At 53.3% G+C, this 27,811-nt stretch overlaps 1 protein-coding gene across 1 annotated transcript in view; it reads right to left on the bottom strand.

Moving 5' to 3' along the window:
- The window catches only part of EFCC1 (EF-hand and coiled-coil domain containing 1), a 38,967-nt gene that overhangs the window by 5,338 nt on the left and 5,818 nt on the right, over positions 1–27,811 (bottom strand). Inside the window, exons 3-5 of the mRNA XM_087431591.1 lie at positions 4,055–4,212; positions 1,564–1,708; positions 344–509 (exon numbers count right to left, since the gene is read on the bottom strand). Of these exons, the coding sequence (XP_087287717.1) occupies positions 344–509; positions 1,564–1,708; positions 4,055–4,212 (469 nt within the window). The remainder of the gene's footprint in view (positions 1–343; positions 510–1,563; positions 1,709–4,054; positions 4,213–27,811) is intronic.

Below are 27,811 nucleotides of genomic sequence, written 5' to 3'. Positions count from 1 at the left end.
AGACACACAGGGCAGACAGGTGGAGACAATCTAGTCCAAGTCCCTGGATCCAGCTGTGCCTGAAGCTCATCTCCTCAGCTGTTCTTCTGAAGCTGTTCTTCCTAGCTCCACGTTCTAATAAATTCCTGTTTTGCACTCAAGCTAGTTTGAGATGCATCCTTTAACTTGCAACCAAAATACTCTCCATTAAATCTAAATCAAAGGAAATCACATCTCCTCTCTGAGGCTTGGTTTACTCCTCTGTGAATGGGGCACAGGACTTGGCTAAGATCCCTCAGGGTCCTTCCAGCTGTCAGAGACTCTAGAATTGGTCCGGCCCTTTGACCTCTGGGGCTCAGCTGACCTCCTCCCCAGGTGACCCCAGGGTCTTCCCGCTGCAGCCCTGGGTCCCCAGCTGCTCCACCAGCATGGCGATGTGGGCCTCCAGCTCCCCCAGGGTGTGGGCATGGTTGGCAGAGCCAAAGTGGCTGAAGTAAGTCTTGAGTTTCTTGGCCATCTGGTCATCACACCTGCAGCAAAGGAGAGTGCCAGCACTGTGAGAGCTGCTTTCCAGATTCTGCTCCAGCCTCAGAGAGTAGGTGTTGTCACTGAGTCTGTCTCTTCCTGAAAGCTAAGCCATGCCACCGGGCCCCTAGGCTCAGCACCCGCCCATGGCTCCCTATCTCACTCAGAGGAAAAGCCAGAGGTCTCACCTGATCTGCCCTGTGACCTCTTCAACCTCCCTCCCCCCAACCTCTACTCACTCTGTTCCACCCAGAGTGCCCTCCTTGCTGCCCCTCCAGCGTGCCTCAGGGCCTTTGCACTTGCTATTCCCTCTTCCTGGATTGCTCTTCCTCCAACACCTGCATTGCTTATTCCCTCATTTCCTTCAGGTCTCTGCTCAAACAGCACCTTCTCAGAGAGGCCTTCCTAGCACTTCCCTCTGCCCGTCCCTCTGCTTCATCTCTTTTCCTCACATTTATCGCTAGAATAGAGGCTCCAGGAGAGGAGGGCCACTGTCTTGTCTATTGCTGTTTTCCCAGTGCCCCTAAGTTTGCCTGGCAGATACTAGGTGCTTAATAAATGCTCGTTGTTGACTTTAAGGATTGGTGATAACATAACCCTGGAAACTCTACAGCCCTTACAACATAATACTAAAGGTCGGTGCCCCCCACAGTAGGTCACAGCGGGGTACCTGCTGTGATCAGACACCGTCAGGCATTTTAGATTCTTGATTGCAAATCCTCACAAACGTGCTGGGAGCACGTCTTGGGACAGCGGCCGAGGGAGTGAGAGAAAACCGATGGGAACTCAGGCCCCAGGAAGCGTGCCTTCACTGACACGCTTGTTCCATCCTCACACGCTGGGGCCGTCCTGGCGCCTCCCTCCAAGGGATGAGGGACAGAGCCTCGGAGGGCTGGGAGGTGACTGAGCCTGGACTTGAATCAGGCCGGTCAGCCTTCCAAGTTCAAGCTCTGTCCCTGTATGAAGGGGCCCTCCTGCGCTCCGGGCTCCCAGCACGACGTGTGAGAGCCCGCAGCCCCCGGCGGGCAAGTCTCGGACACCGCCCCCCGGCACACGTACCCACTCCCGCAGCTGGAGAGGTGAGCCAGCAGTGTCTCCACCTCGGCTGGCGGCCTCTGCTCCTCCCGCCACTTCTCCTCATCCTCCTCCTCCTCGTCAGAGGCGGCCTGGCCCTCCACCGAGCGGAACAGCTGCTCATCCACAGCTGGAGAAGCACAGGATGTGGGGACATGGGACAAAGGGAGGAGAAGCAGGCAGCCCTCCCCAGGCGCAAGTGTGGGCAGGGCGGGCAGGGGGAGAGGCCCTGGCACCATCACCTCCTCCTCCAGACAGCTGTCCCCCGTCCATCTCCCCCTCCTCCAGACGGCTCTCCCCCCATCCATCTCCCCCTCCTCCAGACAGCTGTCCCCCCATCCATCTCCCCTTCCTCCAGACAGCTGTCCCCCGTGCATCTCCCCCTCCTCCAGACGGCTGTCCCCCGTCCATCTCCCCCTCCTCCAGACAGCTGTCCCCTGTGCATCTCCCTCTCCTCCAGACGGCTGATCCCCCATCCATCTCCCCCTCCTCCAGACAGCTGTCCCCCCATCCTCTGTGAGGTGAGGCCACCAAGGCCTGTGCAGGCCCTTCCCACGTGCCTGGCCCAGGAGCGGAGCTGGCCAATCAGAACCCCTCCCTGGCATTTCACATGGGGACACTGGGAGAGAGAAGCCCTTTCTCTTCTCTGCTTCTAAGATGACACAACAAGCCAGGGCCTGTGTGTGCCCTCAGAGGTGTGTCTTATTTCCATTTTAGGACATGGCAATGCCAGCCAGGGAGGCCAAGGCTCTCCGTCAGGGGCTGGGCTCTGCAGGGCATGGGCACCAAGCTGAACGGATTTTCAACTCTCAGGGAACTGCGTGTCCAGCACCTGGGGTGTGAAGCAAGGAGTGTCACACGTGTGACCACCTGTGACCCCAGCATGGCTGTGTCCTGTCGGTGCACTCCACCCCGACTGAGTGTCAGACACCCGGGGCCGTCACAGCTGCCAGCGTCAGGCCCCGACCCCAGGAGGCGGCCCGGCTCTCCTGGAGGAGCCCTCCCATCTCCACTTCACTCCACACTGGCTTGGGGGCCACGAGTCCCGCCTGGCCCGTCAGAGCGCGCTGGCTGGCACGTGACTGGTCAGGCAGGGCTGGGGACCCAGCGTGGGCCAAGGAGAGTCGGGCGATGTCTGACTCAGGCTTCCCGCGAAGAGAAAGGCCTCCAGTCGTCCAGCTGGGAGTTGAGGGGGTGCGTCCGGAGCTACTGGGGGCCGTCTTGTCAGATGAGGGGAGCGCCTTCTGCAAAATGAGTCCACGCAGAGGAAGAAGGCCAGGCAGCGAGAGGTGGGGTTCCGCCGACATCTCAGCGGGCCTGAAGCCTATGTGGACTTTTTAATTAATTAAGTGAACCAATAACTCCCTTTAACTTGGGCCAGTTCCGGCTGAATGGCCTGCCACTCTCAGGCAGACCACGTCCTGACTGACACAGCAGTGTACCCCCCCACCCTGGAGGGTCACACAGATCTGGGGTAGGCCTGGGCATCTGTATTTTAAAAGGCTCCTGGGCGATCACGGCCTCCTGGCTGATTTGGGAACACCAACTGAAGTGTGCTGATTTTGGACACCCATCTCTCTAGCCTGACCATTCCCAGCCGGGTGGGCTCAGGGCGCTTCTGTTTTGTCTCAATAGAAAGTGCCCCAGACCCAAAATAACCAGGGTCCGGGTAACTGTTCCAGGACTTTTGATTGTGTTTCCAATATTGACAATTTGTTTTTCGTTCTGGGAATTTCCTGATGCTGTACCTGTGTGTGCATGCATGTGTGCACGTGTATATGCATAAGTAAATGTATATGTGCGTGCATGTATATGTGCGTGTGTACATGTATATGTGTGTGCATATGTGTATACATGTATGTGTGTGTGTGTATGTGTGCATGCGTGTGTGGTGTCATTACTGTCATAGTCATTAACATCATCCTGGTGCCCGAGGCAGGGGCAGGCGAGGGGCTCTGACGCTGGGTGAGAGTGATGGCTCCCAGCAGCCCCTCGGCCCCAGCCCACCAGCTGGGAGAGCCCTGGGGCACCGGCCCAGCCAGCTCTTCTCTCCTCTGCTGGTGACTCCACCAGCACCAGGCTAAGGAGTTTAAGGTGATGGGCCTCTGTGTGGTTCTCTTGCGGGGTGACCACCCAGCCCCTGCTCACACCCTCTGATGACAGGGAGCTTATTCCACTCCAGCTCGCTGGACGCCCACTCGTCTTTGCATGGAGCTGATGGGAGACATGTTTTCCCCGCGCTGAGTGGGACGCTGCCTCCCTGGAACCCCCTCCCCCGCTAGGTCTTTGTGCTCTCTGGCCTGGGGAAAAGGGCCCCTGTGGGCTCAGGAAGCCCAGCCTCCATAGGTAGGGGGAGTGGAGTTCTGTTTGGAGACTGGACGGTAGCATCAGTGCAGATAGGACCCTGGGAGCAGGGCTGGGGCTCAGCCGGATGGACTGTGAGCCTGGCAGCAAGCCTGAGTGTGCAGGGACCAACCTTCATCCAGGGCTCTGCTCCCGGAGCCTCTATCTGACTGCCAGGCTCCGTGTAGAGGGGGGTCTGGGCCTCCGGTCCCACAATCCTCAGGTTCACCACTCTTGGCTTCTGGCTCTGGGCTGGCTCGTGGGGAGGTTGGGAGCTGGGTGCCCTCTGACCTGTGGGCAGGTGGAAGACACATATGTTAGAGGGGGAGAGGGCTTGGCCAACTTCCTGCAGCAGAGTGTGGGATGTGGGCCCAGCCTCTTCCATCCTTACTCTGCACTGGTAAGCTGTCTCTGATGTGCCTGAAGGAGACCCTGGATTATCTCTGTGGCTGATCCTACTGGCTCCCTACCCAAGGGCCAGCATGGCAGAGTCAGCCTTCCACCATCCAGGGGAAGTGCTGGATACTCATGCTCCCAGCCTCCCTTGAAGCTAAGGCACCGACATGTAACCCAATTTTAGCCAGTGGGACCAAAGGCAAAATCTGAGGAGCCTCTGAAACAGATTTTTATCCCTTATGAAAAAAGAGAGTCAGAAAAGGAAATGCCCTTACTTCCTGCCCTTGGACATTGTCATGTGAAGATATGATGTTTGGAGTTGCTGCAGTCATCTTGTGACCATGAGGAAATGGCTGAGAGAATTACAGAGTAGTTGAACAAGAGCCCTGACATCTTTCAGTGGCTGAGTTAACCAGTCCTGGAGCCACCTGCCTCTGGACTTCTTATTATAGGTGAGATTAAAAAAAAGTCTTCATTGTTTCAGTTACTTTTAATTGCATATTCTGTTGCTTGTCCGTGAAAGCCTTTAAATGAATCATCTCTCCTCTTTGGGCTTTGGAGAAACTACTTCATCCTTATCAATCAGTTTCCTCACTTTTTGAGTATTCATTTTCCATGTCCCTGCAGTTACAAGGTCAAGGGATAAAAGAAAAAATATCTATCATAACACGAAAATATTTACTAATGAACTGGCCACTTATTAAACTAGTCCTCAGTGCCCCTCCTGCCATTGTACACCAACACCTGTCCCTCCGTCATCTCTTCAGCATCTGCTGTTACTCCATCTCTCCCTGATTGTCAGACACAACCTAACACAAACAGACTGCAAGGTGAACCTGCACATCTTGAAAAAGGGGAGGTTATGTGATGTCAGTGAAGGGGATGCCGGAGAACTGCGCGAATCACAGGCAAAACCACAGACGCTGGCGACGTGGCAGAGCCGGGCCAGTTTACAAGTGAAGGAGAGAAGATCAACAGGATTAGGAAGGGCCGGAGCACCAGAGAGACTCGCAGGACTGGGCAAAGCCCTTAGAAAAACTAATTAAGATCTCAAATACTTTTGCAAAAGAGACCCTCTTCATGATTAAGCTACAAAAATGAAAAAGCATAAAGTTAAGGATGCACCATTGTGTTCTCACCCAGTTTTGTTGGAAAAATTATTCCAAAAGGAATAATCAACCCTGAATCATCCTCGGTATAAGAATTAGTGCATTACACTTCAGCCATGAAGATTACTTTTTAAGATGAATGAAAAACTAAACATAGAATTACCGTGTGATCCAGCAACCCCACTTCTGGGCATACACCAAAAAGAATTCAAAGCAGGGACTCAAGCAGATACGTGCACATCCATGTTCAGGGCAGCATTATTCACAGTAGCCAAAAGGTAGAAACAACCCAAGTGTCCATCGACAAACGAATGGATAAACAAAATGTGGTCTATACAGCCAGTGGAATAGGATTCAGCCCTAAAAGGGAAGGAAATTCTGACACCTGCTACAACATGGACGAACCTTGATGACATTACGCTAAATGAAATAAGCCAGTCACAAAAGGACAAATACTGTATGATTCCACTTACGCGAGGTCCCTAGTAGTCAAATTCACAGAGACAGAAAGTGGAATGGTGGTTGCCGGGGGCTGGGAGAGGGGAATGGGAAGTTAGTGTTTCATGGGGACCAAGTTTCAGTTTGGGAAGATGAAAAAGTTCTGGAGATGGATGGTGGTGAGGGCTGCACAACAGTGTGGGTGTACTTAATGCCGTTGAACTGTACACTTAAAAATGGTTAAAATGGTAAATTTTACGCCATGTATAAATTTTACCATAATTTTGAAAAAAGAATGAATAGCTGAAAATGTCACCTGGTTTTATTAAATAAATAGTACGGTAAACTCACTTTAATACATTTTGGTTTTATTTTTCAAGTTAAAAGTCTCAGTCCAACCTTGCACGTGCACGTACGCGCGCACACGCCCCTCTCTCTGGTCCCATTTTGTGTGGATCCACTTAAGTGGATTTCTCAGCACCGAACATTACTGGAAAACAAGGACCCTGGTACTCAGTTCCCGGACCGCACAGGCCCACTGTGAGGGCAGAAGCCACACGGCAGCCAGGAAGTTCACTAGGCAGGGTGAACCTAGTGCTGCCAGCGAGGAACCGGCAGGGGGCCCCGGGCCGCATCTTGAGACGGGCCACGGCTTGGGTTCTCGCGCAGGCTGTGAGGGCAGCAGAGGAGCCAGGACGCGTCAGCTGAGCCAGGAGCTCGGCTGGCCGCGTGCACGACAGCGAGACCACGGCAGCGGTGCCGCAGTGACTGGCACGGAGGCGGAGGCGCCCGGCGAGGCCAAGCAGGCGCGGGCGCCCAGGGTTTGTCGGGCGAACTCAGCACCCCGAGGACGGGCTCCGGAGCCAAACAGGAGGGGGCTGCGGGGCCGCACGGAGGCGGGCCGGGGCATGCGCCTTCCCTGGCCTCCCCATTCGTGACAGCTCCCCGATTGCCGTCCGGGTATCTGACCCGCTCACCTTCTCCTCGCAGGCAGCTCCCCCGCTCAGAGGAGGGCGGGCACGTGGCTCGTCCCCACGCAGACCGGCACAATCCCACCCCTGGCCCCCCGGGATGGCTCCAGGGCTGCACAGGCAGCCAGTAAGACGCAAGGGGCTGTCTGCTGGGGGTGCCGCGAAACTGAAGCTGCTTCTCCTGCCGCCGACCGCTTGCTCCATGCCTGGTGAGGTGTGAGGATGAAGTGGGGAGCTGTGATAGCCATTTGTGACTCTCAGGGGACAGACTGAAGATGCTGAGGGCTACGGGTAGAGCCGAAAGATGACGGCAGTAGAAACTGGCTCCTCGTTAACATTATTTGAATTGCTGGATCAGGCTCTGCCTGAAGCCAGGACTAACCTTAAACTTCTGCGTTTTATGAGCCAATAACTCTGATAAAGTCTGGCATTCAAGCTCCCCCAAGGCGAGCCGAAAATGAGGATGTGGCTTGGCAGCAGTCAGTGTGAAAACCCCCTGGGTGGGGATTCTTGTTTCAATGTGAAACTGTGTGACTGGAGCTTAGGTCATATTAGCTGAGGTCCAACTGGGGAGGTGACTGTCCCTCTCTACTCCAGAGGCTCAGCTCACAGCCTGAAGAAGAGAAAGCACAGGGGTATAAGGTCACTGTCTCCAAGACTCAAGGGTGGAGGCGAGTAGCCTGTTTTATGGCCCCCAGAGGGGAATGCTTGACCAGGATGGGGGAGGGGGGACAAAGATGAGAGTTGGAGAGTCAAAAGGAGGCAGTTTTATCTCACTTTGAGGAAAAACTTTCTCACAACGATTCCTGACCAAGAATGGAATGGGCTGCCTTGTAACGTAGTGAGCTTCCTGGCAGGGCAGGTATGTAAGCAGGTAAGGGACTTTAATGGGTGGAATTTTGAATAGAGTTGACCTAGACAATATCCAAGTCTTCCCAATATGAAAAGTTTCTTCTTTTCTTTCCTAAATTATTTAAGGGCTTCAACAGGCAAAGTGAGATGAAGGAACAGCCTTCATTTAAAAGTTTCCTAGCATAGGCTGGCTTGGGTAGACTGGACCCTACCCTCCCTGCTCCCCACAGCCACTCGAGTCTTAGAAGCCCTGCTGCAAGAGCAACTTCTGCATTAACAACAACAACAACAACTGTATTTTTCAGAGCACTTACCAGGTGCCAGGCCCTGCTCTCAGCGCTTTCAACATTTTCCTCACAGCAGCCCTATGCGGAAGCACAGAGAGCGAGAGGAACCTGCTCAAGCCACACAACTTGGAAATGGAGGAGCTGGGATTTCGACTCAGGCCCGGGGCTTGAGGCCCGCACCTCAGTGGCGCTGCCAGGCGGCAGGGAAGCTGGGAAGGCAGGCTCTGGAACGCCCCAGCCCAGCTGCTGTCCTCATTAGGTGACTCCAGATCACATGCAAGGGAGCTGGGGAGAGGGGCCACGGAGAGCAGAGTCTGGAGAGCGGGACAGATGAGGACACACTCTGGAATTTCCTGAGAAATAGCACGTGGCTGCAGACAGCGCGTCTCCCCGGGGAGGTCTGGGGCGTGCTGCTCCTGCCTAGGAGCTGGGGGTGAACGGCTTCTGTCGCTGCCCCCTCTGCTGGGCGGTCTGCAGGAGCACTCGCACAGTCACACGACGTGCTGCAGTACCTCCACCTGCAACACACACGCAACAATCCTCCCCACCTGCGGCCGCCCCAGCTTCACGGCAGAACTTTTTAAAAAAAATTTTTTGTTTATTGCGGTAACATTGGTTTAGAACACTGTATAAATTTCAGGTGTACATCATTATACTTCTATTTCTGCATGGATTACATCACGTTCTCATGTTCACCACCCCAGAACTTCTTGGAAGAATTGCCTCTACCACGCAGCCGCTCCAGTCCCCTCGTGTCACCCACCACTGCTGTGCCGCTGGATGGTCCCCAGGCATCTCAGATGTCTCCCGTCATCCTTGTCTTCTTCCCTCTGCTCCTCCTGCTTCCCCCTAGTGAAAAGCACCATATCCCACTTGGCCAGAGAGTGGCCATTGGCTGTGGCCACCTGGAAGTCATACGCGAGGGCTCAGATCTGACCCATCGCTCAGTTCCCAGCCCAGCGCCCAGACCAGGGGTGCCGCAGCGAGAATGCTTGGCAAAGAGCCATTGTATACATGCTATTTTGTGGCACCTATGATGTGGGCAGGGAGAGGAGGGAGGGGGGAGGAGGAGAGAAGGAGCACAGCCCCTGCCCTCAGTAGACCTTTGGGTGGGGTTGCAGAGGGAGCCGTTGCTCTTTAGGGTCATGCCCACTGGACTCAGGGCCAGACCCCCCACAGACAAGGAGGGCGCTGGGTCTGCAGAGCAGGGAAGGCGTCCTGGAGGAGGCAGGACTTGGGGCAGAGCAGAATGAAAGAGGCTTGGGTGGAGGAAGACACAGCGGGTATGTTTGGGGACAGACGGGGGCAGCAAGGCCAGAGCGGAGAACTCACAGAGCAGACGGGAATGGGCTGAAGAGGGTGGGAGAAAGGGCTGAGCAGGCCCTGACTGGCACCCCAACTCTGGGCTGGCCCTTATATGTGCTCAGAATGGGTACCCAGAATGGGTAACGCGCATCCCCGGAACTTATGGGGCTGATCTCTCTCAGGGGAAGGAAAGGTTAAGTCACAGAGGCGGTTGGGGCAGAGCAGGGATCTGGACCTGGGTCCCCGCCCTCCAAAGGCTGACCCTGTCCTACTGTCCCACTCTGTGTTACACCAGGCCTTGGCAAGTCTCACCCTTATTTATTTCATAGATGGTGGAAGCCAGTGGAGGTTTGCGTGTATTAGGTTGAACCATATGGAATTACTGATTTTTACTGCTTTTTAATTTAAAATAGTTCAATCTACTAGAACATGTTCATATAATGTTTCTTGATTGGCTACAAATCTGTCACTGCAGTGATGGGTATTCCGGTTTGTGAAAGGGTTTGTAAGAGTTTTCTGGGCCTAGAAGTCTGACAGCCATTGGGCCTGGGACTGGACCACATGGCCCAGTGGTTTCACTAGGGTTTCCCATAAGAATGGGTTCCCTGGGCTTGGCTCTGGGGAGGAGACGGAACTGCCTGGGGACAGGGCAGAGGGTCACTGGCAGCCTCACTGGGTGGACTGAGTGCTATGGCCTGTCGTGACTTGCGGGCCAGCTTCCTGGAAACTCCAGCCCCAAGGTCACAGAGCTGAACCTGTAACATGTTATATCTCCACCCTCTCCTCCTCCTCCAGGCCATCAGCACTTGCTATCATGGCCATTTTCTGGAAGACAGCTCTGACCCTGCTCAAAGCCTTCTGTGGCTTCCCATGGCCAACCAGAAAAGTCCAGATTCCCTGACATTTTAGCCCCTCCACAAGGGAGTTTCTGAAGTTACAAAGCCAAGATCCTGAGGAGGAAAGAACACACGTTGTTCAGGAGGGCCCCGTGGGTGGGGAGAAGCCCCCTGACCCCTTCCCGCCTCTACTTCTGCTCCTCCAGCCCCACTTGACTTTGGCTGCTGCAGGGAGCAGAGGCTCAGCGCTGACCCCGTCTCTCTTCCCTTCAAAATGCTTCAGTGGCTCCCTACGGCCAACAGAATGAACTCCAATGTCCTAATACACCACTGAGGGTCCGCCAGGATCTGACCCGGCCCAGCGCTCCAGCCTCATTGCTGGTGAAGACCCCTGGGCACGGCACAGCCAGACCCACTGAACTCCAGGGCGGCGCCCTCAGGGCCTTTGCATGTGATAACTACAGCCAACACCTATAGGCCTTCCTGTGTGCCAGACACTGCTCTGAGTGCTTTTATGCAAACAGACTCATCCACTCCTCCCAGCAACTCTAAGGAGGACTAATTCTCATTACCTCCATTTCACAGATGAGGACACTGAGGTGCAGAGAGCTAGAGTAACTTGCCCAAGACCACAAAGATTCCTCCACCTGCAATGTGCACCCCTACCCCAGCCAGTTCTGCCTGGACAATCCTACTGGTCCTCCCCCAGGAAAATGTCACTTCCCCTCAGAATTCAACCTCTCCCTCACCTGGACTCCCAGAGCTCATACTGTCTCATGTGGCCCGTTATGCTGTGTCGCCCTCATCAGACTGGGATTTCCTTGAGGGCATTCAGCACAGGGACAGAGTGGCCCAGTAAAGGTTTGTTGAATGAATGAATGAATGAGGGAAGGAATGAATGATGCAATTGACAGTAGTTCAGGTGAGAAAGAGGAAGGGTAGGTCAGGCTGGGGCAAGCCTAGAGCCCAGGCGGGTATCCCAGGTTCCTTCCATCACTTTCTGCTCTTGGATTTTTCTAGAAAGGACAGAGAGGAGAGCACTAGCTTTGGAGCCACCCGACCTGGGCCGAGTCCCAGCTCCATCACTTCCCAGTTCCAGTCGGCTTTTTCCTGCGGAATGGGGCTAACTGCCTGCCACCTCACAGAGGGCGGGCCTCCCCAACTGTAGTCCTTGCTGATCACAGGCCTCCTGTTGACAACACAGATTTCCTTTAGTAGGAAACATTATCACCCCCAGTGAAAAGCCAGTATCTCTTGCCTTAGATAGAAAGTAACCAGAAAAATAGATAAAAAACAGCATAACAAAAGTTAGTCACTCTACCTAAGTCTTGTTTTCTGTATGCTGCTCTTGCTCTGTTAAAAAGGGAGGGTGGCACTGTTAGGCGGTGTTAAAGATTCACCCCTTCCAAACCATGACTTGAGAGAACAGGACTGAAGATGCTCCGCGAAGGGCCCCCCGTTCATTCCCTGCTGGGGAGGGACCACGGTGGGGGGCTTCTGTGACCTCAGAGATGCCTGTCACCCAACAGGCATTGGTGAGGCACTTCCGTCCCAGCTCCAGGCGGTTCTGGGGCAAGGTGGGTCCTGGGGGCTGCCCACTGTCCCCTCCCACCCTCACTTCCGGACAGGCCCGAGTCCTCGTGGGCGGTTGGGTGTTCCCTCCAGCTGGCCACATCTGCACACCGCCTGGAGCCCCTGGTGAGCCTCTGATGTCTTCCTGCTGCTGGAGCCCAGTGGCCACATCTGGCCACCAGCCCAGCGGCTTACTCATTCTGACGAGGCCAGATGTTGCTCTCCCTCCCTTCCTCTGGTCCTCCCAGCTCCTGGCTCCTGGCTCCAGGTCTTCAATGGACAGACCCCTCCCTCATTCTGTGAGGCAAAGAGAGGGTCCCGGGAGCTGCCAAATCTGGGCTCTACCCCACAGGACCGTGGCCTTGTGGCGTGACCCTCCACAACTTCCTCTGCCTCTCTGAGCCTCCATTTCGGTCCCCCACTCATTCATCAGTAAACACTGACAGGCCCTGGGTCCTGTGAAGATGAAATGAAACGACACAGCGCTTCCAAACGCACGGAGCTCCTGCCTCCCCTAGTGTTCGAGGCAATTTTAGGTGGCGCTCAGATGAACAGGTGTGTGTGTGTTTTAGACAGCTAAGCAGTTATTCTGATGTGTCCTAAAAACAATGAGCACAACAAACAATCTTAGTTTTACCTTTATGACTGTGATATAACTTCCATTTAATAAATTTATTTAAGTAAAAAGAGCGAGATGACTTAAGGAAAAATATTAAATAATAATAATACAGGTGCTATGCAGATATGGAGAAAATGACACGGATCCTAGGAGAATGTCTGAAGTTTGGCAAACGCTTAGACCCCCACACAGTAAGCTCTGGGCACCGTTAGAGCCAAGCTCTTCTCCTGTCCCTCTGCCACTCATTTCCGCTCTACAGGAGAGGACCCCAACTCTAACATACTGACATGATATTTTAGAATGTTCCTGTGCTATCTCCAAATGAGCTGGATAAATAATATATCCTATCTTTACATATACTTTGAAAAAATTAATGTAATGCCCTAACAGTTATTTAAAGGAGAGAGAAAAGTTTGATAATATAATATATATTTCAATATGTAAATACTCAGACATAATGAAATTTTCATATGCTTAAAGCTACTTGTAATGGGTAAGTTTGAATTTAAGGGAGGTAAGGTAATATTCAATTGAATGTTGTTGACACTCTTTCCCTTTATTTGAAATTTTGAAATAAGAGCTAAGAAAATATATTCAGATAGAGAGATAGATGGATAGAGGAATGGACAGTTGGATGGGTGGATGGATGGACAGATGGATGGATGGATGGATGAATAGACAGACAGACATGCAGACTCGATGGGACACAGCATAATGAATACCAGGTGACACAGGCAGTCCTTACCAGCTGGTGAAACACCACAAGTGCTGTCACTATCTGTGGTGTGGTTCTGCAATGATGAGCACCTCTTGGAAAATTCCAAACAAAACATAATATAACCTTTCCTCAACTCACACAGCATTACATTCATGGAAAATTCTTTGTACATTAAAACTGTCCAAAAAAGTGTGTTTATATGTAAATAAAGCAGAGTTAGATTCTAGTCTCAGTTAATTACAGTGGAAGCAAGTTTTTCAGAGTGAACACCCCGCAGGACATTTGGAAGTCATGTGGGGTACAGGGCAATCCTGGGTGCAGGGACCTGCCTGGAGGACTGTATCCCTCACAGGCCCCCCAAGTGTCAGGAACCCTGTCCCCTTTAGTCATTAAGACAAACACTCACACCTCCCAAATTTCCAGAACGTCTCTGAGGGAAATACTCCTCCCATGGAGACGCCCTGTTCTAGACCCTGTCCCCTGGTCTCTGGCCTCGTGTCCCACTGGCCAGGGGAGCCTTAGCCCGGGCCGGCCTGCAGGCTGCCTAATGGTGGGACTATGAGGTGCCCAAGCCATGGATCTGGACTCGGAGACTGCCAGGTCAGCCAACTGGCCCCCGCCATGGCCCCAGGGAAGGGTGGTGTCCAGGGTCACCATTTGCCAGTGCCTGGCTGGCCTGCAACCATCCTGCCCCCTCTCCACGTGGCCTCTGGGCTCGCATAGCCGTGCAGGATGGGGGATCTGGCTTACTCCTGGGCTAGCCTCTCAACAGAGGCTGCCCTCATCAAGTCCCTTCACCTCACTGAGACTCAGCTTCTCCATCTTTTAAATGTGAGTAAGTCTCCTCAGCTCCTGGGATGAGGGAGGGGGTTAAACGAGGGACGTATGTGCCTGGCACTGGCACTCAACAAGCGTTAGTTCCCATCCTCTGTTCACAGCTTCCTTCTTGTCGATCTTTCCTTCTCTAGTCTCTTTTTTTTCTTCCAAAAAAGTTAAATAAATGCTTGAATTTCAGTAGTGGCAGAAAAACAGTCTTTTAATCTGACCTGCGCTGTCTAATATGGCAGCCACTAGTCACATATGGCTACTTACATTTAAATTAATTAAAATTAAATAAAACTGAAAATTCAGTTCCTCAGCCATACTAGCCACCTTCCAAGTGCTCAGCAGCTGCATGTGGCTTGTGGCTACCATACTGGACAGTGCGGACACAGACCATTTCCAGCATCACAGAAAGTTCTATTGGACGGCACTGGTCCAAGGTTATGTTAAAAGTTAAATTAATAGTTGACAGTCATTTTGCTTGGAACTATAATTCTCCCTTGAAAGCCACCAGTTCAATTCATTATTACATTCATGCAGTGAAAAGCTTGCTTATCCTGTGATCATCTGAACCTAGAACTTGACTCTTGTTTGTATAAACACGAAATATATCATGAGTAAGGTTCCTGCTAGTCCTAAGTCCCCACAGGAGTCATTTGACTGGTACTCAAACCACTACAATGAACACTGATAAGGGTCTGATTGGGCTCCTAAATCCCACAGGAATGAAGATAGCTGCCCTTCATTACAGGGAGAAAACTCAGGTGGGTTCCCATCTCCCCACCTGAACTCTGGGTGGATTCAAGACCTAAATGTGAGGGGTAGAACTAAAATAGAAGAACATACAATGGAATAGCTTTGTGACCTAGTGGTGGGCAGCAACTCAAATAAAAACTCAAAAGCACAAATCATAAGACTAAAAACATTTGGTGAGTTTGGTTACTTCAAACAACATACTGGAGCCGGTTGGTGTCCCTTGGCCAAATTATGTATAAGTCTTCTGCGACCTGGCAATTCTCACATCAGTCTGCAGGGTAGCATGGAGGAAGATGCTCACCAGGGTCCTCTGGGGAGGTGAGGGGCAGCTTGGGGTCCGACTCTGGGGGTGGGTGGGGGACGTGCCAGGAGGGGAAGCAACGGGCAGATGTGCACACAGCAAATGCACCTGAAACACAGCAAGCTGAGCCAAAACTGCCAGAAGCATAGTGAGACACAGAACACAGTGCCATCCATGTAAACAGAAAGGAGACACAGAGACACACATTGTGCAAGAACACACACCAACAAGGAGATATGCAGGAATCACAGGAGAATGGTTGCCTACAGGGCGGGGAGGGGAATGGGGAAAAAATGTGAGAAAAGCCATTCCTGCCCCTGCCCTAACCCTAGTCTCCTACTCAGAATACACCAGGTATCTGAATGTCAGAATAAACAGCCATTGATGACCAGCAGAGTAGTTGTAGGACATTACCATTTAACTCAGGGGTGGGCACACTCTTTCTGTAGAGGGCCAGGTAGTAGATATTTCAGGCTTTGCAGCCCACATGGTCACGACCACAACTAGCCTACTCTCCTGTGAGGGAGGGAAAGCAGCCACGGGTAACACATAAACAAATGAACACGGCTGTGCTCCAACAAAACTTTATCTATGGACACCAAAGTTTGAATTTCATGAAATTTTTGTGTCAGAAAATATTCTCTTTTGAGTTTTTCCAACTATTTAAAAACATAAAAATCATAGCTTGCATACTGTACAAAAATAGGCACGGGGCTAGATTTGGCGCACAGGCTGTAGTTTGCTAAACCCCTATTTAACTGATGGCTTCTGCCCCTGGTGGATCAAGTTTAGTTCAGGGGGAGAATCTGTTCTCCCAGGGAAAACTAATCAGCCTGCTGAACTAAGGTCCCACTTTTACGCCCAAGGCCAGCCAGCACCTTCTGGATTTGCTAAGAGCACTGAAGGAGGTTATAGAACAAAGCAACCATCTGGCTGGAGGTGGAAAGGCCCCCCCTGAGGGGTTGGCGACCCTCCTGAGTGGCAGGACAGTGTATCCACCTGGGTAAGCAGGAGGGAGGGCTGTTTGTTGCTGATGTGCTAACGGGGGTAGGCAGTTGACAGTCTGCAGGACACACGTTCACACACAGGTGCAGGCTCATGCCAGCGCATACGTGGGGTCTCATGGCATGGGGCATGAGACAGCAGCAGCAGAGTTGGGGGTGGTGTGAGGGCACCCAGCAGACTGCTCCTCTACCCCGGAGGTCTGCCCTCCCTTGCTTTCTGCCTGAGTCTGGCCCTCCAAACTGCCCATGGATTCCAGATGTGCTGCCAACCAATCCCTTTCCTGCCTCAATGAGCCAGTGTCGGTTTCTGTTGTTTTAACCACGAACCCTTGGCTGGTGCAGCCTTGAGCAATTCACTTCACCTCTCTGAACTTCACCGTTCTTTCCAGTGCAATGTCTGTCTCACTGTGGAAGCCACCATGGTTACTGTGGGGGTGGGCAGAGTTTCTAGGAATGACCCTCAAGGTTCCACCCCTAATTCCTGCAACCTTCCAGTGTGGTATCATGCCCATGACGGTATCATGTCACACAGTACCGTGACCCTATGCTGGGATGTTATCTACATCTAGTCACACACGTCCCTTTAAAAGCAGAGAACTTTCTTGGCTGGTACAGAAGAGGCAGTCAGGGAGATCCGAGGTGTGAGAAGAACGCCAGTCCTTGCTGGCTGGAAGATGAATGGGACCACGGGAATGGAATGCAGAGGCTGACAGCCATCAGGGAAACAGGGTCTCAGTCCCACAACCACAAGGAACTGAATTCTGCCAACACCTGGATAAGCCTGGAAACAGATTCTCCCCCTGAGCCTCCAGACCCAGCCAATGACACCTTGGTTTCAGCCTGTGAGAGAGAGCCTGAGCAGAGAACCCAGCCAAACCTGCCTGGACTTCTGGCCTACAGAACGTGAGATCATAAATGAGTGTTGTTTTGAGCCACTAAGTTTGTGGTAATCTGTTATGGTTGCATAGAAACCAAATACAACCACCCAAACAGTCACATCCTGTCTGTCTTATTGGCACAACCTCACTTATTCCTCAGGCACTGAGTGGCCATGTGCTTCCAGAGAGGAAATCTGATTGGTCTAAGTTGATCATGGTGATTCCTTTCTTTTACCAAAGACTGGTTTAGGAACAGGCATGTGATGTGATTCTGGCCAATAAGAGGTGAGGAGAAGTCTGCCAGGAGGATCTCTGGGAAGAGGGAAGTCCAAGGAGGAAGTTATTTTCTGTCTCTGGATATGGCAGTGATGACTGAGGCCATGGCAGCTATCTTGTGACCATGAGGGGCCTTTGCTGACAGGCCAAGATGACAAGCTGAGGAAGACGGAGTGGAAAGATGGAGAATTGGATCCTTGCAAACATCACTGAGCTGTGAAGAAACTGCTCTCCCTTGGATTTTTTTATGTGGAATCATCAATGTCCTTGTGGTTTAAGCCATTCTGAGCTGGGTTTTCTGTTACTTGCAGCCTACAGCATTATCATTGATAAACCACACACAGCACTGCTTGTTGTGTTCATGAAGTCCTTAGGACAGTGCCTGATGCCCAGCAGGCACTCAGAAGTGTTGGCCTCTGTTATTCGGTGCTGCTCCCCTCCTGCCTCAGCCCCTGGGGGAGCCAGGGTTCAAGCAGAGAAGCAGGCCCAGGAGGGCATATCCATCTATGTCTGCCAATAGCTACAGCACTATCTCAACAGCTTCAACACAAGGAAGTGGCTTCTGTGACAGAGGCTGGCTCAGAGAGTCTGAGATCCCCAGGAGGGGAGATCACAAGCAGGCTGGAGCCCACAGCCACCGGCGGAGCCTCTTCTCTTTTTCAGGGAAGCCTCAGCCTTGCTTTAAGGGCTTTCAAGTGATTAAGTCAGGCCCACCCAGATTATCCAGGATAAACTCCTTTCCTTAAAGTCAACCAATCACGGACTTTAATTACTTCTGCAAAATGGCTTCACAGCAACTGTAGTGTTTGAACAACTTGGGGCCGTAACCAAGTGACACATCAAGGTGACACATCAGAAGACCATCACACCCCCTGGGCTCAGCTTTTTCTGGAATGGATGGAAAATGCCACTCGCATTTGCTTCTTTCTCTGCTTTCAACCTTCCGAGCCACCCAACGACTCCGAGAGCTTGGAGAAGCTGCAGGGTAGACAGGACACCTAGAGCCCGGCTGGGCCACCGAGGGGTGGGGGCTGTCAGGCATGGAGCCACCCTGGGCCTGGAGGCTCAGACACTGCACTTCCTCTGCTGTGGGGCGTTTCCTGAGCGGAGCCTCGCTGGCAGGAAACAGAGCCCAGTGTGTGAAAACACGAGAACAACAGTAGGAAGAAGAGCTGGAGAGGGGGCCGCGGAGGACGAGCTGGAAATAAATCGTGGAGAAGGGAGCGTGCGGACATCCCTCGGGGTGCTCTGGACCGGGGAAGGCTTCATTACGGTTCCTCATCTCTGGTCCCCACTTGCACACGGGCCTGACCACATCTACTGGGGGGCAGGTGCAAGGCGAGTGTCGGCGCAGACCTGCACACCTGTCCCTCAGGGTCCCATGCAGGCCCCCCGCCACACCTGAGTGATCTCTAAGGCCCCTGGCAGCCGGAGCTGCCGATTGTGCTCTGTGATTCATCCGACAGATGAGTTATGGCGCCAGCCACCGTGCTGTGTGCTGGAGATACTGTACTCCGCAACAGAACGGCCCGCCCTCACGGAACTTACCTTCCCCCTCGGAAGGCGAACCTTCACGAAGCTGTCACAAAAGTCAATAAAGGACGGAAAAGGCCAGGGGCTGTGACAGACAACAGGGGAGCAGACTGGATGGGGCCAGGGGCCACTCTGCAGACGTGAGATGTAGCAGCATGGATGTGGAGCAGTCAGGGGCAGGCTGGGGCGGGTGGGGAACCTACGCCCAAAGTGCCTGTGGGGGTGGGAGGTGGGATTTGGCAGGTTGGAGGAGGAACAGAAGGGTCAGCGTGGCTGCAGCAGCATGCACAGTGGGCAGAGGGGAGGAAGCTGGGGCTGGAGCAGGGGTGCGGGGGCCAGATCACTCAGGGCCATGACAGTCACGGCAAGGAGGCCGGGGTTCATTCTTAGAGTGATGGGAAGATACCAGGGTGGATGTGGTGTTGAGAAGACCCCCTGGCCACTGCGTGGTCGGTGGCCTAGAGAGGAGCAAGGGACACCAGTCATGTCCAGGTGTGGTGCTGGGGCTGGGCTGGGGGTGGGTGCAGCTGGAGGGGAGCAGGCCACTCAGCAGGACTCAGGGTGGCTGGAGGGGAGGGGGCGTCCTGGGCTCTTTTCCTGCCCCTCGGTTGGCCATCCTCATCAGGTCAGTTTCCAACCTGCTCATCCTCTCCAGGTAAACGCGGACAAGCCAACTTCATTCCCGTCTCTGTTCTAGCGGCTGGCTTCACCCTGACCCCACAGCTCACAGTCACTGCTTCCATCTCATCACTCAGGTCTCAATTCTGATGGCACTTCCTCTGAGAAGCTTCCTGTCACGGGTGGCATTGTGTCCCCCAGGTTTACATGTTGGAGTCCTAATCCCCGGACCCTCAGGATGTGGCCTTATTTGGAGATGGGTCTTTACAGAGGTGATCAAGTTAACTTGGTCACTAGGGTGGCCCTAATCCAATCTGACAGGTGTCCCTATAAGAAGAGGAGATGAGGACACAGACACACACAGAGGGAGGACCCTGTGAGGACACAGGGAGAAGGCGGCCACCTGTGAGCCAAGGAGAGAGGCCTCAGAAGGGTCCAACCCTGCCCACACCTTGGTCTTGGACTTCCGGCCTCCAGGACTGTGAGACAATACACGTCTGTGGGTTAAGCCGCCTAGCTGGTAGTATTTGTCACGCAGCCTGAGCTGACTCACACACTGCCCTGAGTGTACATCAGCAGCCTCCTCCCCCCCATTCATCGCATTCACTGCCATCTGTTGGTCGACTGTCTCTCTGTCAGGACATCAGCCCCACCAGGGCAGGGACTTTGTCCTGTTCGTGGCCGTCTCCCTCAGACCCAAGGCAGCAGAGGCACTCTCTGGGCACTTGACAAAGTTTGGTTGAATAAAGAAAAGGCAGTGGCTATTTCTGACAGAAAATCATGAAGAGACAAAGTGAAGAATCTCTGTCCCCCCTCACTGGGTCTGACTTCTGGTGGCTCCAAGCTTCTCCAAGCCAACTCAGTCCTCTCAGGAAGATTCAGAGCAGGCGAAGGGAAGCCTCAGACGATTTCGACAGTCCATGCACCTTCCAGTCAGGAAGAAAACACCCACCTTTCTTGGCTCAGGCCCTCTGCCAGGCTCGGTGGCAACAGGGACAGAAAAGAGGGGCACTGGGCGCCATCGCTGCCCTGCCCCCAAGTAGCTCCCAGTCCAGGGGGCCTGTTGTTCATTGGAGAATCCACCTTCTCTTAGTCCATGTGACCCAGGTCTGGTCAATCACAGTGGCAGTGATTGGTCCAGAGTAGTCACATGACCCCACCTGGTCAATCAGCATATTCTGTATCCCTGGTACCAGTGACTGGTTCAAGGATGGGGGTGACTCATGTCAGGATAATCAGAGTTAGCCTAAGCACTTTGTTGAACTACTGGGAGAGAAAAGCTCTTTCTTGAGGTTGAGGGTGATTGGGAGGATAGGTGCTAATCCTAGTGATGTTGGTAGCTACCTTGCCACAGATATAGGAAGAACATCTGAAAGCAGAGCCAACCAGAGGAAAGTAGAGATAAGAAAGAGAAAGAGAAAGATTTCAGGTGTCATTACTTGAGCTCCTGGATCCAGCCATGCCTGAAGCCACATACTCTTTGAGATTTTTTTACTTGATAAATAAATACCACACTTTTTTTTCTGGCTTAAAGCAGTTTGAGTTTGGTTTCAGTGATTAGTAACTAAAATATGCAGTATAATATGAACTTCCTTCATCCAAAGAAAGCATATATTTATTTCTCAGCATTTCCCCTACAAGGACCACTCTGATTGTCTATGCTATGGTGCTCACTCCCTTGCATCCTCCAGAGTTTCCCTGGCTCGGGTCTGCAGAAGCCATCTATACCACCCAGAACCCGAGGCCAGGCCATGTTAGGATCCTGGTTCTAGCACCTCCAGAGCTACAAGACATGCCAGGCCTCCACCCAGGGACTGATGTCTTCTTCCAGCGTCTCCTTGTGGGTAAGCAGCACATTCTTATGTGGATGGGACCACCCTAGACAAGGGAAACCATCAACATGAGCCAGGCCCTCTTTCCGGAAAACCACTACACTGCATGAAAAACTTCCAGCATCTAGCTCAGAGGCCCAAACATCCGCTTTTTCATCTCCCCTTTGCTTGGTGCCCTGCTATTGCCTTTACACAGCTTGGACCTTCACTTCCAGGGGAGGTTCCCAGGGCGGACATTTGCTGTTTCTGCCTGACCTGCGTCCTCCTGCTCTTTCCTAGTAACAGCACCCCCCTTGCTTTGAGGAACCGTCCCGCCCCCAGACTACAGGGTTGAGCGTGTGCCCTAGTCCTAGCCAGTGGAGTATCCCAGCACCTGCCCGCAGTAATGGCCGTAGATGGGCCTGTCACCCAGGCCGGGCCAGGCGGTGGTCTTCCCTGGGACCCGGTCTACTGGTGCTGGAAAGCAGTATGTTGGGTCACTGAATTTGAAAAGATGTAACTCTGGGGTCACTGCCACGTTCCCTGCTGTGTGGAGCACGAGTGCAACCAAGCAGGGATAAGCAGAGATGCAGGATGGAGGGGGGGTGCTGGTGGCACGGGGATTTCAAGTCTGCTCTGGAGCGTGAAGCCAACCGATGACAGTGACATTTACTGAGCGCTTAGTATGTGCCAGGAACAATTCAAAGTGCTTTTTATATGTCATCTCATTTAATTCTTACCCTATGACATAGGCACTAAAACTGACCCCGTTTTCCAGATGAGGAAACCGAGGCACAAGCAGATTAAGTCAGAGCTTCCCAAGAAGTGTCAAGGCACCAAAGAAAATGGACAGCATATGGAACTAAGTGGACAAGGCGGGTCACAGCCAAAGGCCAACAGTCTGGCACCCCAGGTCCTTTGTGGCTGCCCCTGACCCAGGGAATGGATACTGTGGTTCACTTATAACCCATCTGCATGCCTAAGGCCACCCACCTGGCTTGGAAATGGAAAAGCCAGGAACCTGACAGCAGGGGATCTCAGAGCCATTCCTAACTCAATCACGAAGGAAGTGAGTCGAAACTGGACTTACTGGGTGGCCTTGGGCAGATGGCCTTCTCTCTCTGGGCTCCAGCCTCCTCTCTGAAGGACACATTTCCTGAACATATTAGCTTGTCCAGTCAAGATCCCTCTCCCTGATAGGGACACAAAGCCCCAGATCGTGGGCTATCAGCCAGAACTGTGGCTCAGGCTCCGTCCTCAGAGAAACCCGGCCAGGGGCACACATCTGGATGAGGGGAGATTTCTCCAGGTGACACATGATCCAGGGCTCCTCCTCCCTCGCTGCCTCCACTCTCGGGGCTGAAAAGGCCTCACTCATTTTCTGGGCCCCTCTGCCCCTCTGTGACCCTGCTCTGGCCATTGTGCTCACATGGACATCCACTAGTGGTTTCTGGGCAGGAATTTCCTTTTCTGGATAGGAAAGAACAGATGTCCCCCTTCACTCTGCCTCTATTAGAGTTGTGGAAGCCACACGTCTGAAGGAATTTTGGAGAGACTCACTGCAGAGCCCACGCCCAGACTTCTGTTAGGAGCAGACATGAACTCCAATGTTCAAACCACTGTGAGGGGGTTCTCTGGGACTTGCAGCTGATCAATCCACCACGAGAGGCGTCATCCCAGCTGCCCACAGGATGCCCTCCTGACGCAGGTGTGGTGTGACCACCCACGTGTGCTACCTGGCCATACTGTGTGAACTGTGGACAGTGTAGCAAGAGGCGTCAGGGGTGCAGTGAGAAACTATACCTGGATCCAGGTGGCAGGGCTTGCTAAAAACAGCTTTGCAAACTCTGGCTGCAGGTTCAGGGTGATGTAGCTGGGGGATAAAAGGTTTGGTAAGCCCCCACTCAGGGCTCCTTGTGCCCTGACAGGACCCTGAGGAGTCAGGACCCCACATTCACCCAGCACCTCACGTGCTCCCCAGCCTGTGCCCAGTGGGCTCATTTGCCTCTGTCGCTGTAAAGATTCATGAGTCAGGGTGCTCATTACCACTGACCTCTGAGGTCCCAGCTCACCCTCTGTCCACGTCTCTCTAGCATGTCACAATTGTATCAGAGTGCTGTCTGTGTTAACGCCAGGGTGACATCCAGATGTCTTTGCTGTACCCAGCTCCCGGAGCCACCGTGAGGGGAGAATACCAAGACTTGTCCTGGGTGACCCCTCGCTGGCTCCTCCGCCCGGAGGAAAGTCCTCATTGTCCACTCAGCTGCTGCATCCAGCTTGAGAGTCTGTTTCAGCCGGCAAATCCTAAGACTCTATCCTCGAGGAACAGAGAACGGCAGGGCTGAGGCTGCCCCCAGCCCCAGGCAAGGTCTCCAGTAGTGGGGCTGATGGTCCACCCTTTCTCAGGCACGGAGGTCAGGCCTCGTCCTCTCTCTCTGGACCCAGAATCAGCCTCCTCACCAGCCTCCTTGCCTCCGGCCTCACCTTCTGCCCCATCTGTCCTCCACACGCAGCCTGAGCGGTCTCCATGAAGCTCAAACTGATCACTGCACTGCCTACATCAGCCCTCTTCCCTCTCCCTTTCCCTCTGGGGTGAGGGCCTTGTGCCTCAGCTTGTGCCCACGGCCCTCTACCCTCCCCTGCCTGCCCTTCCAGCTTCCTCCCCTGCCACTTTCCGCTTCAAACACCCCAGGCACAACCAGTTTCCCCGTGCCCGAGAGGCCCGAAGGCCTTGCACACTTCTAGGCCTTTGTACTCACTGCAACTCAAACCTGCAATGCCTGAGAAAACTCCCACTCATCCTTCAACAACCAGCTCAGACAACAGCATTCCCTCAAGAGATGCCCTGACCCCTAGCCAGCATCACTCATGCCCCCTCTGTGCCTACCCACACTCTGCAACTCTCTGTTAGGGCCCTGCCCACACTCAGTTGACACTGCCCATTGCTTGCTGGCAGTCTCCACAGACAGAGGGCTCTCTGGGCGCCAGACTGTTAATATTAACACCACCAACCGCCACCACCATTACTATTTATGGCCGGTACTGTGATAAGGAACAAATAATAATACTAGTTTCCAATATTTATTAAGGATTTTCTCAATGCTAAGCACCATTCTAGGAACTTGATACATATTAGCATTTTGAATCCTCAAATACCCTATGAAGTGGGTATTATTATTATTATTATTCCCATCATTCCCCTTTTACAGATGAGGAAACTGAGGCCCACGGAAGTGAGAATGACTTGTCACAGGTCACAGTCCCAGAGCTGTACTCTCAGCCGCCCCACCACACTGCCTCCTCCATCTCACTGAATACTCACTAAGACCCGGAGGAACAGAACCTCATCCCCACTTAACAGATGAGGAAACTGAGGCTCACAGAGGAAAGGGAACAGCTCAAGGTCCCACTGTAAATATGTGGAAAAGCTGGGATTCAAATTCAGATCAAGCTGGACCTCCTGAGCCTGGCCCCACCCCTGAGCCTGGTCTGCGTCTCAAGGGCCCCAGGCGGGGCACATGGCAGGTGCTCTAGAGGGACTGGCCCTCTGTGAGCCCCGGGCATTGTCCCTGGGAGAAAGGCCTTGGTTCCCACCACTGGCGACCCACACACCGGCCTCCAAGGACGATGGAATCCACGACCAGATGCCTCCCAATTCCAGCTGGCACCCCCATTCCCCACTGCCCTGCCCCTGTCCATCTGCTTCCCTCCCTCCCCTGACCCACTGACTGTGGCCCCCAGGTCAGGCTGGGCTGCTGCAATGAGCAGAAGAAAGGAGGTGGCCCTTTGATGGCCTCATCTTTGTGTCCCCTCCGTGGTGGCCGGCCAAATGAGCTGCCCTCCCGCCTCCCTCTCTCCATCCCGGCCCTTTCATCCGTCCCCACAACAAAGCCACAGAGGCCAGGCCAGTGTCCCTCCTCCCCACTCCAGCTGAGCTGGGTTTCTGCCTTCTTCTCTGAGCGTTTGAGCCCAGCCCAGTGATGCCGGCCCTAGGCTGCCCGCGCAGGTGTCCTGAAGGCCCAGCGGCTCCTCTGCGCAGAGCAGGGGGTGGCAGGGCACGCAAATGGCTGAGACACAGGCGCTTCAAGAGAAGGTGGAGACACTACAAATCCACAGCCAGCCGAGTCAAGGGTGGCTCCTTCAGGAGCACCGCTCCCCTCGGAGCAGCATCAGGCCACCGGACCACTCAGGGCTTGCCTTGTGCTGGAGTCACCAAGACGTTTCTGAGGTCAGCACCCACACACATGCTCCTTGGTCCACTCATCTGTTCACTCACCGCCTGCTGCGAGCCCATTGCTGGGCTGGGCGCTGGGCCAGAGAAACTCCCAGACGTCGTGCTTCCTCCAGGAGGGTTCCCGGCTGGGGGAGACCGGCAATAATGATTCTTTTTGCCTGTCCTCCCAGCTGAAGCCTCTGAACAGGCACAAGTTGGCGAGGGTGCAAGTGCCCCCAACCACCTACTACCATTCAGTAGCTTGGAAAAGCTGACTCTGAAATAAGCCTGCCCCGCGTCCACCCAGGCTTCCTCCACAGGCCTCCGCTATCAGGGATCCGCCGGTTGCCGCAGGGGGGCTGTCCCGGGACAAGGAGGGGGATTTGGGCTGCAGTTCCAGAGAGGGGCAAAGGCAGGGTGTGTGTGTGGTTTAACATGCCTGGGACACAAGCCCCCTTCATTCTCCTGGGAGGATCTCAGTCCCAGAGTTTAACGGGGATGGCTCTGGCTCTGGCTCCAGCAGTGTGTATGTGACTAAGGTTTAGCCAATCAGAGCCTCAACTCATCCTGGCCCCCCTGAGGGGTTCAGGGATGAACATGTTTCCAAGTTGGTCCAGTGAGGCTTAGTTCCAGGACTTAAGTGGGATGGCTCAGACGAGAGACGATCTTCCTCCTGGACTCCTGGAGCTTTGGAGCTGTAAATGCCCCAGGGGCTACCAGAGAAGAGAACTTGCCTGAGAGTGAAGCAGAGCTTCCATATCCTGGTGACATTGTTTGAGTTCCTGGATCCAGCCATGCCTGCTGGACATGCCTAGACTTTTCTAAGAGCCAACTTCTTTTTCACCCAAGTCATTTTGAGTCAGACTTTCCGCCTCAAACATCTAAGAAAGCTGGTTAATAGAAAGAAAGAGAAAACAGGAGAGAAAGGTGGAGTGTGGCTGAAGTATAGGTTGGGAGGAGTGACAATGAAATACCCTGGTTGCATGGGAGGTTAAATGACATTTTATGAATGGTCATGTCAAATATTCCATATGAAACTATTTGCATCATTCTAACATATCCCACATCCTCTCCCCACAAATCACAAGTAAGGTCTACTATGCTCAAAAATATGTTGTGGGGAGGGAATATTTTGTGGTATTTGAAGAAGGAACTGAGTCTCTCATCTGAGATGAGGTGGTAAGAGACCGAGACCAGCTGTGTGTGGGGAAGCAGCGGCCCAGGCTGAGGTGGCCGTGATGGCCAGGCAATCCTCAAGGGCAGGCTGAGGCTGGGCCCAGTGAGCCCGTGGGTCCCAGGAGGCCTGCAGACCCGTTTGACTCATGGAATGTATCTGTTTGATCTGGGACTCCCACAGCTCTGACAGCAGCAGCCGCTCCCTCAGGGCCCCTCTGCACAAAGCACATTTGTGTCCTGACATGCGTGTTCACGACCTGCTCACCTCGGGCCCAGGAGACCCTCTGAGGGCAGTGGACACGTCTGTGCCATTTCTGTGTACCCAAGGTATCCATGCAGCACTTGGTGCATGGAAGGTGCTTAGGAAATGTTCTAAAACCAGTAAATGAGTGTCTCCAATTGCTTAAATATTTCCTGTCTATTCTCTTAGGTTCCTGGTGCGGATGGTGGATTCAGGCGCTACGGGAAGCTCCCTTTCCATCTACAAATACATGGAAGTGCTGGGTAAAGTATAACCACTTAAACGAATACAGAGTCAAGGTCAAAAACAAGAAGAAGAAACCCCCAGCTTGCACGGGGAGCAGAAGATGGAGCTGAAATGCCCACAGAGGGGTCAGCACTGGGGTTTTGATGCCCAAGTGGGTTCAGGTACAGAAGGCCTTGCATGGTGAGTTAACGGAAGGAGGCTCCCTAGTAAAGCCGGGGCCATCCAGGGGCTGTCTCATCCATGAACAGAAGCGAGAAAACTCTGCTTACCCGCTTGGGATGCTGCCCCCAGCTATGCAGCGCCACTTCTCACTATCTGTGTAATTAGGAAACTTCACACTAAAAACAAATTTAAAAACTGGCTCAGAACCAGGCCCTGGTGGAGGCAGATGGGGAAGCTCTGAAGAGAATTCCACAACTCTGGTGGCAGATGGGACTCTCCAGGATCACGGCTTCTGCCAAAGATGGGCTCGCAGTCAGCAATCACAAAAGCCACCGGGAACTCATCATTGCAACAGAAACAGCAGAGGGAAAACACCAGAGAAAGCTCAGATGTTACGGCAGTCCCAAAGAGACTGTGAAAGAAGGACGTTTAAACGGGAAAGAGGAAAAGGATTGGACAGAACCCACAACGCGAGGACAGGGCAAGACAGAGGAGAGTGCGCAGGCTTGAAAGAGAACTACACACAAGTCCGAGGAATGAGAGTCGTTGAGGTATCATTTTAGGGAGGCGGCAGATTCGGAGTTGGGAAACTCCACCGAGTCCTAGGTCAGTCGAGTCTGGCTGTGTCACTTTAGTAACATCGCCCCCACTCCTGGGGCTCTATTTCCTCATCTGAAAACTGGTGGCATAACACCAAGCTCACAGTGTCACCAGAAGATCAGAGAGAGTCGGTTTCTGCGACAGTGCTTT

The sequence above is a fragment of the Ceratotherium simum genome, chromosome 5, assembly GCF_057802395.1.
Source record: "Ceratotherium simum simum isolate JZ-2026a chromosome 5, ASM5780239v1, whole genome shotgun sequence".
NCBI lineage: Eukaryota > Metazoa > Chordata > Mammalia > Perissodactyla > Rhinocerotidae > Ceratotherium > Ceratotherium simum.
Note: the sequence above shows the minus strand (reverse complement) of the source record. Positions and strands in the feature narration are given on the sequence as shown.